This window comes from Rattus norvegicus, chromosome 1 (genome assembly GCF_021556685.1).
Source record: "Rattus norvegicus strain SHRSP/BbbUtx chromosome 1, alternate assembly SHRSP_T2T, whole genome shotgun sequence".
In the NCBI taxonomy this organism is placed as follows: Eukaryota; Metazoa; Chordata; class Mammalia; order Rodentia; family Muridae; genus Rattus; species Rattus norvegicus.
Genome location: NC_141534.1, coordinates 44,209,789 through 44,221,618, shown reverse-complemented (window position 1 = coordinate 44,221,618; position 11,830 = coordinate 44,209,789). Strand labels below are relative to the sequence as shown.

General features: G+C 43.7%; 1 protein-coding gene across 1 annotated transcript; it reads left to right on the top strand.

Annotated features, from left to right (window-relative positions):
• The first annotated feature begins 3,220 nt into the window (after positions 1-3,220).
• On the top strand, positions 3,221-9,596 carry Fbxo5 (F-box protein 5). The gene is given in 5 exon segments (NM_001106206.1): positions 3,221-3,424; positions 6,113-6,779; positions 7,310-7,400; positions 8,328-8,498; positions 8,820-9,596. Coding segments are annotated over 5 exon segments (1,260 nt in total). The 5' UTR covers positions 3,221-3,345; the 3' UTR covers positions 9,072-9,596.
• Positions 9,597-11,830: the final 2,234 nt, after the last annotated feature.

Genomic DNA, 11,830 nt, shown 5'->3' with positions numbered 1-11,830 from the left:
CTGACAAGGACTTTGACAAATGATTGCAGCATGTAAGAAAATATGCTTGCCTCCTTGTAGAAATTTGAGGTTTTCCAACAACCCATCAGCCACTTTCTTCAGGAAGGGAAAAGGTGCTGAAGAGTACTTTCAGGCTATAGTGAAGAACCAAAGGTTACATTCCAGGCGCTCAGTTGTTTACTAATCTTGCCTTCCCATCTCACATGTCCAACTCTGCATAAGTAAATAAAAGTTGATAAGGAGTCTCCAAGGTCAAGCCGACTAGAAGCAGGAATGTGTACTATCAACAATCAAGATTCCAGCAAATATCACTCCCTGGCACAACAGAAAGAAGTGCTTGGGCTTTTGAACTCCGCACTTAAGTCTTGCTGAATGGAACCTGGTTCATTTTGCTCTCAAGAATATCTCCCACTACTACCAGGAGATTTCAAAAGTTTGTGCACTCTCTTGACTAGCTCTGAAACCACAGTGAGATCTTAGACTTCTAAGCACAAGCAATATAAAGTGAAAATACTGCTAGGATTATTTAAGAATGGCAAGCTAATAGTAAGCTTTTTCTTGTCACTCCTCAACAATGTGACAGATGTCCATTGCCTCTAAAACCCAAGTCCATTATTAATAGTACACACAATTCAATGCACAAGTGCTCTGCATTTAGTATTATTTCACATCCGGGAGTATATTTTGCATGCACAAAGATCTCCCTGGTACAGCATTTAAAACTGTCTATTTATTTTCCTTTTTCAAGACAAGGTTTCTCTGTGTTGCCCTCTCTGTTTGGAAACTAGGTTTTCTGGCTCCTGAGTGTGTGTGTGTGTGTGTGTGTGTGTGTGTGTGTGTGTGTATCCCACCACACTGGACTATGCAGCATTTTAATATCCATTCAGCAAATTACTCCAGCTAAAATCCATAACAATCTACAAATACCACAAGATCTAGCTTCTGACTCCCCTACCCTTCTTGATGAGTTCTAGGCACTTTTTTTTAATGTCGTTCTTTGTGAGGTCAATACGGTTCAGCTGATGGTTCAAAGTCTCAGACTTAACTGACCATTCAAGATTCTCATGCTATGTCTCTATTGACAGTTCTTTTAACACTCGGGTTAGTATCTTTCATTTACTGAAAATTTTGATTGCCAAATTTCTTCTCATTAGTATATAAACTTCCTGAAAGACAGGGCTTGAGTCTTTTCAGCCATTTTTACTTAGAGGCTCAGTTCTCGGGTACAGGAAAAGCTGCCAAGATTTTGGTAAGCAACACCATTCACATCCCCCCCCCCCTTTTTTGAACTCAAAAACGGATTTATTTTCAAAGCTATCATAAGCCTAAATTTTAGTTTCAAACCCAGCCCCCACGGCCCAGCTAGAGCATCTACTCTGCCGTGCTCATCCAACCCTCAGACCGATACGACACTGGCCTCCTGAGCCAGGGACCTGGAGGTTACACATTACTCTTTTTACGCAACGCTTTCACACTGAAAGGCAGAGTTGAGGCCAATCTAGGACCACTGGGAGAATTCCCACCACAAACCTCAGAGCACAGGAACCCCTCCGTTCCAGAAAGAAAAAAGCTGGTTTAGTACCTGGAACAGCTACATGCCAAACTGTCACACAAAGCTACCTGTTGCTTCCAACCCAACTCCCCCTTGGGAAAGTCCTGAACCGTACACTGAGTCCGATCTGAGAGTTGTTTAGCTCCAACAAATGTGCACAGAACCCTGGCTCGTAACCATTGTGCTGATTTTGCCCCAATTGTTTGAATTCTGCCCCAATTCTTTGCAAGGGATATAATCCCCTGTTAAAATCTGCTCAGGGTCGTCTCCCCTTGAAGTGGGAGGGCTAGACATGTTGAAATTAAACTCCTCTTGCTATTATATTACATTGATCGCTGCCTCCGAGAGTCTTAAAGAGGTCCTGGAAGAGGTTCAACTTGGACCTCAAAAGAACGTGAAAAAGCCAGAAAACTAGGAATAAACAAAAAGATTTTAGATAAAAACTAGATCCACCCAGCATTTGTATGACTTAGTCTAATCTTGGTTCCGCCTTACACAGGAGCTACGCGGAACACTAACAGAAAGTCACATACTCTTGCAGAAAAGCAAGAGGGAAATGGCAAGTGGAGGGGGTTGGCCTATCTTGGACAGAGCATCCAGTAGCTTTGAAGCTCAGTATTCTGAATAAGAGTCCGGTGTATTGTCACCACTTAGACACAAATTCAAGGCGTGCACTGACTGCTCAGCATCATTAGTGGTGCACTACAGGTCACCAAAAAACTTATTAATATTTTCACTCCCTCCCTTGCTACAAAAATATCCACGTAGTCAGGGCCCTCCACCCCAAAGAAACAGGAGTCTGACTTATTTAGGACTTATTAGGGGGAAAAGTTCGGCTGTTTCCTGAGTCTAGTCAACAAAAGAACACGTAAAACAAAAGACATTAACACTTGTAAGAACTCGTGGTGGTTGAAAACCTAAAAGAATGCAATGGCCAGGTATTAGGCCACGCCCACAGCCTCCGGAAGGCGCCCAGCCAAGGGACGCCCGGGTCCTGCTGCGCGCCGTCCCGGGGGCAAGGGCAGTTCTCCGGCCGTCACCTGTCCCGCCCCGCTAGTCCACCCCGCCCGGAGGGAACCGCCAGGTCCCTAGCGCGCAGGCGCTAACCCGCCAACACTGCAGCTGCCGCAGTGCAGCACGCAAGCGTAGGCGCTCCAGGCACGGGGTGGAGCCAATTTAGGAGGGAGAGTAGAGCGCGCCTAAATCCTAGAGAGGCGGGTCCGGAGCCTGGGGAAGGGCCTGTTTTCCGGAAGGTGTGGACGTAGGGTGGCGGGTTTGCAGCTCAGCAAACTCTCTCGTAACAGATGATGGAGGAAGACCAGGGCCCTGTCTGTACTCATCACAGACCTTCAGGCAGAAGTCGGAGCTACCCCCAGGACATGAGGACTCCCGGGAGGCCGGTTCGCGGGATAATGGGGGGAGGGCAGCATGGCGGGTATACGCAGGCACCCCGCCACCTTCGCAGGCCACGCCTACATGGGGGATTCTTGCCAACTCTCAGCATCTTAGGGGAGGCATGCATCTGGGTGTGGGAGGGGCCCAGGCTCCAGGGCTGGCTCCGCCCCCGCGCCCTCCTATTGGGCAACCGAGGGCGTCCTCTCAGGCCGCCTGCCTATTGGCACGCGCGTGCAAACGCCGCGCCCCATTGGTCTGTTCTGCTTTGGGCACGAAATTCAAAGATTTTAAAAGTACCAGCTGGCGCCTTTTAAGAGCTACAGCTCGGCGCCGCGGCTAGCCACCTCTCTCTTGTGGTCGCCGCCACCTCACCTGCATTGGAACCCAAGTTTTCCGGCATGAGCCGGCGCGCCTGCGGTGATCTCCCCCGGCCGTCCTCCTGTCTCTGCCCTCTTGACGCGCGGACGACCGTGGACGGTGAGTGTGAAGTGGACATAGTGGGGAACCCCACTCTGTGGCCGCAGCCTCAGAGACGGGGTGCTTGCAGATTACGTGGTTCCGGGCCTCAGGCGACCTCCCAGACCCGGGATGTGGAGGCTGGGGGCGCGGGGCGCGGGTGGCTGGTGCTGAGTGGCACAGATGTGGTCGGCCTTGCACGGGGACCTATCATCCCATCCCACCCCGAGACTCCGAACCGGGGACGTGCAAGGTAGTGGCTTCTGCGCGCCGGATTCCACCCCCTGCCTGGGCGCCAAATGCCCCCTCCTCTCCCCTCCCCCACTCCTGTCCAGGCTGTGACAGGACTGCGGGACCCCAGGCTGACCAGATGGCCCCATATCTATCCCCTACACCCCCCATTTCACAGCTTTCAACTACCTCACGTCCAAACTCAGTCTCCTAAACTTTTTGCCCTCAGAGTCCTGGCTGGAGAGCGCGGGAGATTGAGCTCCGCGCTTATCTCCCGCCTTCCCTCGTGCACCGCGCCCTCGGGGCACCTCCCACCACCGACCCCCTCAGCATTTTTAGGGGCTCCTTCCTACCTCCCGCCAAATGTAAAGACCTCCCTACCCCCGCCTGCCCACTGTACCAAATGGAAAAAGATTTATTTTCTCCCCTTTTTTGCCTCTTCTCAATAAGTCTCAAGGCCAGGAGTCGGCAGGGGAGGGTTTTAAAAAGCGCCTTTTTGCCTCCAAAACCATGAATTTGCCTGTAGTGTTTAGCTGATGAAAGAATATCAGAGTGGTTGTTTAATTTTCCTGTGTTTTGAAGAATTAATGGTCACTTGTTCCAAATCTTGGGTGGGAGCAAAGAAAAACCGGTTGCTTATTTTTTTTAAATCTCTTGGGGCATCTCAAAGAAAGATGCATCGGTTTTACCCTAGACGTTTTCGAAACTGAAGGAAAAAAACAATTCTAAATATAACTTCGATAATCTTCCTTCATCAGAAAAGGAATTAAGTTCTGAGGGGAAGAAACTGCTAGCTTAGCAGAATGTGTTTGTAGAGGGTTACCTGAATCTCCCTTTAAAAATCAGAAATTTAATGGTTTTACGATGGGCTTCTTTTGCTCAACTTTCCTTTCCAGGAAATGCTTGCTGCCCCCCAAGTCCCCTCCCCCACTTGGTTTACAGCCTTGAGGAAAGTTTAAAAAATAATAATTAGTACATTTAAATATTTTTCAAAGTAGACTTTAAGATTTTCTCTTGACTTATAGTTTCAGTTACCTTCCCTCACCCTTAAGTAAAGGGTTGGTGTTCGACCTCGGCCACATGGCTGGGTACTGATACTGAAACCTAGGTAACATATGGAGAAGCTAAGAAACGTTAACACCAGCTTTAATTTCAGTATTTAATATGGAGTGTAAAGCCTATATCTAGAAGTTAAATGAGAAGTCAGCACTTTATAACTATCAACCTTTCCCCACTCCCAGGATTGGCCAAGAGGTGCTATCTTGAGTTCTAAAACAATGAAATAATGAAATATTTTTCCTTTTATCTGTAAGTTCATTTTAAGGACAGACACCCTCCCTCCCCCAATCTAATAGAATGAGCTGATCAGAAAACTCATCAGATTTTTTCGTTTGAAGTTTTGCCTCCTAGTTTTGTACTTGGGTGGAATTTATCTTGATTTGCAATGTAAGAAATGCCAACAAGTTTGCCTTACTGTGACTAACTAGATTTTTAAGAAGCTCCTTTCAATTAGATCACTTAATATGGTTTTGTTTTCTTTCCCATTTTGTGGATGGAAAAACCAAGGCCAGAATTTTTGTGGTTAAGTGGTGAATGAAATGGTAAGACTAGATGTGTGCCTCACATTTGTTTGATTGGGGTGGGGGTGGCTATGGAATACTTCCTTTTGTTTAGGAGCACTTAGTTGATCTTTGGAAGCCTGTTGCTCTAAGATGGATTTATCGATTTTATATATGTACTTTTTCCCCAGATTTTTATCTTCTGATACTTTTCTCTAATTTAGAAAACCAAAAAAGAGAGAATCCTGTAGTCTGGAAAAGTTTTTAAAAAATGCTTAAACAAAATGTGAAATGCAGTCCCAGGCCAACTGGAATAGCTCATGAGTGCAAGAGTTAGAGCAGGCTAAGCCAAAGATCAGCATTGTAAACGGTAGGCGAAGAGCATCTCTCCGCACTAGCTTAGACGCCAGAGCTGCCCACTGTGGTTTTCTTGCTCCTGCAAGTCCTCTGTGTCTTGCAGAATTGAGGAAGTGCATCTCATGTCAGAGGTACTGACTAAGGGGGGATCATGAAAGTGGCAGCTAGGGTGAATGTGCGTGCCACCTGTGTCTAGTCACATAAAGGTTGTCCTCTGACCACTTGTGCATCTTGACTCTTGGCATACCCGCACAGAAGAATCAAATGGGCGGACGGAGAGGGGACTTAGTTCATTAGTTCAAAGAAAGCCTGTGGAAATGGTAGCTAGATGGGGTGTGGCATCCTGAAACAGTGTCATGTATGGGTTTTAGTTTGTAGTATTGGGTTAATGTCCTGTCTGTTGGCACATGCACACCATGGTGATGGGAAGTACCCATTTCTGGTGCTGGGTATATAAGGGCTGTGATACTGTAAACACCCTGGGTTCAGTCCCCAGCAAGAGGTTAGGGATCAAGTTAGCACAAAAGTGATTTTTATTGTTTCATGTGTTCTTTTTTTGTAGGTTGTAAAGAAGAAAGCCCTGTTCTTTCGGTTACCATGAAGTGTTTTAATTGCAACCCTGATCTTTTGGAGCTTGAGGTGGTGAAGACTGAGGACAGTGGGAGGGAAGGTTCCTACAGTCCTGTGTGTTTGGAACCTTCCTGTGACAATTGTGTTGGAAACCATGAAAGATTGTCTTTTGTCGAATCACCAATTGTGGGACATGATAACAAGGAAAATCAACGTGTACAAAATATACTAGATAGTTCAAAGGAAGTGGAAGAGCTGGAGGCCAGCAGACTGTATGAGGACAGCGGCTACTCCTCATTCATACAGAGTGACAGTGACGATGGCATCCTTATCCTGGAGAATTTCAGAAACAGTTCCCAGGCCCATCTGCTGCTGTCATCGCAGAGCCCAGACCAGCATCCCAACAAAAACCTGCTGCCTGCCCTGCATTTTGAAAGAGTGGTTTGCTCAACATTAAAAAAGAATGGCAAGCGAAACTCTAAAGTGGATCAAGAAATGCTGAAGGAAGTTATCGCCAGCGGAAACATTACACTGCAAAATATAATTGGCAAGAAAATGGGCCTGGAACACCTAGATATCCTGGCTGAGCTCTCCCGGAGGGGATGTATGCACCTGTTAGCTAATATTTTCATGAAGCTCAGCGGCATGGACTTAATAAAGTGAGTTTGATTGCAGTGCTGACTTTAAATGCTTGGTTGACATTTGAAGTGGATGAAAATCTGCATCCTGTCTTTTCAGTTTGAATTTCACACTCTTGCCATTAGTATTCTATCCTGCATTATCTGACTAGCTGAAATGAAACGGGTGGCTATTTTGGTTTCTGTTATTTCCTGGTTTCTGTATTCTGCATTGTGAAGTGTGCCTTTTCAGTTGTGTGTAATAGATTTTTTTCAAAATTGGTTACAAGTAGTCTAGTGTCCTATGAAACAACTAAGGTAGAGATCCACACACTGTACCAGTGTAAAATTGTTTATCCCAATAGGTACTCAAGAAAAAAATGGGTACAAGTTTGGTGGGAGCGTTTAAAAAACTTTGGCCCTTTACTAGTCTGGCTAAGCACTAATAACTAGGCTCCGTCATACCTAAAGCTTAATCTACTCGGTTTCAGGACTTAGTCGGCTAGTGTAGTTTGTAGCCATTCGCTTCTGTTCTCTGTTGGACTTAGACCTTTGTCTCCTTTGTTTTTTAGTTTGTCTAAAGTGAGCAGAATTTGGAAGAAGATACTAGAAAGCGATAAAGGAGCATTCCAGCAATACAGCAAAGCCATGCAGAGAGTCATTGTAAGTCTTTCAAAATGCTGTTTTCTTAAGCTGCCAGAGGTAGAGACAAATGCTTGTAAATGCCTTAAATTCATGTACAGGTCTTCTGTAAAATTCATTAATAGGCCTACGTTTAAAAAATTCTACTCTGTGTGACTTGGAAACACTGTAGTGTGTGGACTGATTTACAAACAACTGTTGAAAAATTGGTAACGTGTTTATCAGTTACCAGAAAAATAGTGAATTATCAGCACACTGAAGACTTACTGTAGAGAGTGATTAAACCTTCCTAATGCTGTAACCTTTTAATAGACTTCCTCCTATGATGAGCCAACTATAAAATTATTTCTGTTGCTACTTCATAACTGTAATTTTGCTACTGATATGAATTGTAATGAAAATATGCAGGATATGTGAATTGATCCCTGAAAAAGGGCTATTTGACACACCACAGAGTGGTCACAAGCAACTGGTAGAGAACTGCTGGTATAGAGGAAGAGTTTAATTTTCTGAAGTACTTGGTAATTGTGATATTTTTGGCAGTTGATCATTATGTGACTGAAATACACCCATAAGGCAGGGTTGTGGCAAGCATCTTTAATCTTGGAATGCTGCAGCCTTGAGAAGTTTTAAGGACAGCCTGAGCTACATCATGAAACCATCTCAAAACCTAAAATGTGTTTGTTAACTGACTGCTGCCATCTACTGGTAGTGGGAAGAATGACCACTTGTTCTGAGGACAGAATTTTAGTCTTGACCTTGGCTAGTTTAAAAGGCTCCTTGAATTCCTAATAGGCTTTTCTGATTCACACTTTGAGTGGGTCTGTTTTGGAGTGTTTCTGTGCACAGCTCTGTCCAGGGCAGGGCGCTAGTATTGCATTCCTTTAATCAACTGCAAACGTAATGAGTACAAAAAAATTTAAAATCTCTTTTTAAACTTTCGATCAGGAAAGCAATAAGTTGTCACTACATGCTTCAACCAGAGGATATGTCGTGGGCAGAACTGCACTAACCTGTGTTCAAAAGTCATCGACCTGGGCACCTCCCAAAAAAGATGTTCAACCCAGTCAACGTGGTCAGAGGGGTTCTGTCTACAGCCGGCACAATGAGTTCCTGGAGGTAACTGTCTTTAGAAATGAGGAATACATATAGAAATACAGCTTCATACGACAGTTTGGCACTGTCTGATATCTAGTGTCTGCTATTAAATTAGTTGACATGATGATATTGTTTGGGTTTATAGTAAACATTTTATAGTTGCTGCTGTCAAAAGGAGAACAGTTGGATAAAAGGTATTCCTTTTAGAAGTTAAGGCCTCCTACTCTGAACCCATTGGGTGATATATTCTAAAATGTCTGTATTGGAAGCATGGCTGCCCTTCCTGGTTTAGTTAACATTCATTCAGGACACTAAAATTCATGTGTGAATTTTTTCTTTTAGGTGGCAAAGACATTGAAAAACAACGAAAGCCTCAAAGCCTGTGTTCGCTGTAATTTCCCTGCAAAATATGACCATTATTTAGAGCGAGCAGTCTGCAAACGGGAAAGTTGTAAATTCGAATATTGTACAAAGTGTCTGTGTGCTTACCATAACAACAAAGACTGTTTGAATAGCAAGAACCTAAAAGCCAGCTGCAAAATGGGTCCTTTGCCTGGAACTAAAAAGAGTAAAAAGAACTTACAAAGATTGTGACCTTTTAGTCGATCAACTGTACATCGTAAGGGCTACTTTAAAAGAAAAAAAAGAAAAGAAATCCGATTTTAACTTAAAGTAAATGTAATGTTGATCCCTTTTGTGAATGGAGGACATACAGCCTCTTAAAATAATCACAGCTTAATGCTAAAAAAATTAAATGTCCATAAAACACCAAGATTGACTTATGCAAAATTTATTTTATCTATTTGTAGTTACATGCTAAGACAAAATTGATTGGACTTTTTGGCAAGTGAAGTCTGGATTTTTTATGGAGTCTTGAAAACAGATGTGCTTCAGTGTTAGCCTCTGAGACACGTTTTACCAAATTTGTATTATGTGCCTATCAACTTGAGTCTGTCAATTTAAATGTTTGTCAGTATGAGCTTTTCAGTGTTAAGTATCCTTTGTAGAGTCCTGTTTATTTCTGAAGTCTATTTTAATGTTTTTATGTCTGTAAATATCTTTTTATGTACCAAAGAAAAAAATAAACATAATTTTGTTACGATAATCTTGTCAGAGGTTTAGTGATGTGTGCCGTTTGATTTTATGAATGTGTTAGCCCTGAAGTGCATTAAGCTGTGGAGGGAATTGGGTGATCACAGAGGGGCTTGCCATATCCTCGCTGAGTTCTCTTCCAGTGTCTTTTCTTGCTAGTCATACAGACTTGTAGATAAACATCTTAGTTGAAGCAGCAACTCCTTAAAACAATGAAGGGCCCCTGAGTTAATCATCCACCAGCAAAAACATGAGGGTATTTTCTGTCTCCACAATACCTATCGCCACAGGGAGCCTAGGGGACATTTAGTGCCAGCTCTGCTTGTTCACCAAGGAGTGGGCCAATCTGTGGTGCTGGTTTAGTGGTCTCTGTCAGTCAGTCACCTTATGCTTATAAGAATTCTGTCCTTCAGTTCGGTCCATATCAAGGTGGGAACATGGCAGCATCCAGGCAGGCCTGGTGCAGGAGGAGCTGAGTTCTACATCTTCATCTGAAGGCTGCTATCAGAATACTAACTTGCAGGCAGCTAGTACGAGGGTCTTAAAGCCCACGCCCATAGTGTGACACACCTCCAATAGGGCCACACCTAATAGATTGCTTCCCTGACTTTAGGGATTCCTGATGAACAAATTACTATTCTAGTGGGATTACCTGTAGAAATAATTTGACGGGTTGGGGATTTAGCTCAGTGGTAGAGCGCTTGCCTAGGAAGTGCAAGGCCCTGGGTTGGGTCCCCAGCTCCGGAAAAAAAAGAACCAAAAAAAAAAAAAAAAAAGAATTTGACACCTCTTGAAGCTGTCAGTCATCTGTACTATTAGCATATTATATATAATAGGGCATGAACAGGGATTTTGATTTTGTGTTTTGGTAATTTTGATTTCTGAATGCATCCTGGAGTTGGTGGTCCATTTTTCTCCTTACATTTGAGGAATTATTAGTTTGTCAAAAGGGTTTCATTTTATGGCCGTGGCTGTCCTGGAATTCAGACATCTATCTGCCTCTGCTGGACTTTGAGGAATTTCCGTAGTTGCATTAAATATGCTTTTTGTGTCGTTAATCTTTACCTCAGTTTCTTCAACATCACTGGTATCGGATTTAGTTTCTTAGTTGTATCCCAAGCTTTGGAAGTTGTGATTGTTTCTCTCCAAGCCCCCTTATTATCTAAATGTAATTGTTCCTAGGTACGTGGTCCTGCCACTCTTACCTGACTAGCCTCACCTATTCTGGGTTGGAGTGGGGGTGGGGGTATCTTAGGGTTACTATTGCTGTTGATGAAACACCATTACCAAAAGCAGTTTGAGAAGAATTATTTCATTCATAGTTCATAATCAGTTCAGCATCAAAAGCAGGCAGGACAGGAATTGGGGCAAGAGCTAAAACAGGCCACAGAGGGATGTTGCCTACTTGATTGCTCATTCTTCAGGCTTCCTCAGCCTGCATACTCCCCACAACAACCCCTTCACCCCATACCCCTCAATTGGTTTTGGTTTGAGACAATTTCTCTGTGGCCTTGACTGTTCTGGAACATAGACTAGGCTGACCTTGAACTCAAGATATCCACCTGTCTTTGTCCTTTGTCTCCATGGATGCTGAGATTAAAGGCATGGGGCATCTCACCACAGCAGGGTTCTCAGCCTGATTTCTTAGAGAACATGGCTGCTAGCATAAGGATGGCATGCTCCACCTCAGGCTGGGCCTTTCCCCAATCACTAAGAAGATGCCCTACCAACTTGCCTACTGCCCATCTTGTACAGGAATTTTCTCAACTGGAGTTCCTCCTCTCAGATTCTAGTTTGGGTCAAGTTGACAAAAGTAACTCACACTAGAGGGCTTTCTATTGATTTTCTTGTTTTAGTCTGATTTGTTGAACTTTTCTCCTAGATTTCTGGGTTTTGTTGCTGTAATTTTTTTAAACTTAATTTTTTTAAAAGATTTATTTACTTATTATATATAAGTACACTGTAATTGTCTTCACACACACCAGAAGAGGGCATCCGATCCTATTACAGATGGTTGTGAGCCACTGTGGTTGCTGAGATTTGAACTCAGGACCTCTGGAAGAGCAGTCAGTGTTCTTAACCACTGAGCCATCTCTCCAACCTGTTTGTTTATTTCTTAACTCAGAATTTTCCCACACACGTTTTGATTTGTCTTTTTATTTTCATCCATTTTATTTTGATCCTTTTTAAGCTCATTGATTAGTTTTCAAACCTGACTGAGAGCTGGAGAGCTCAACCATCTGTATTGGGATCTGATACCC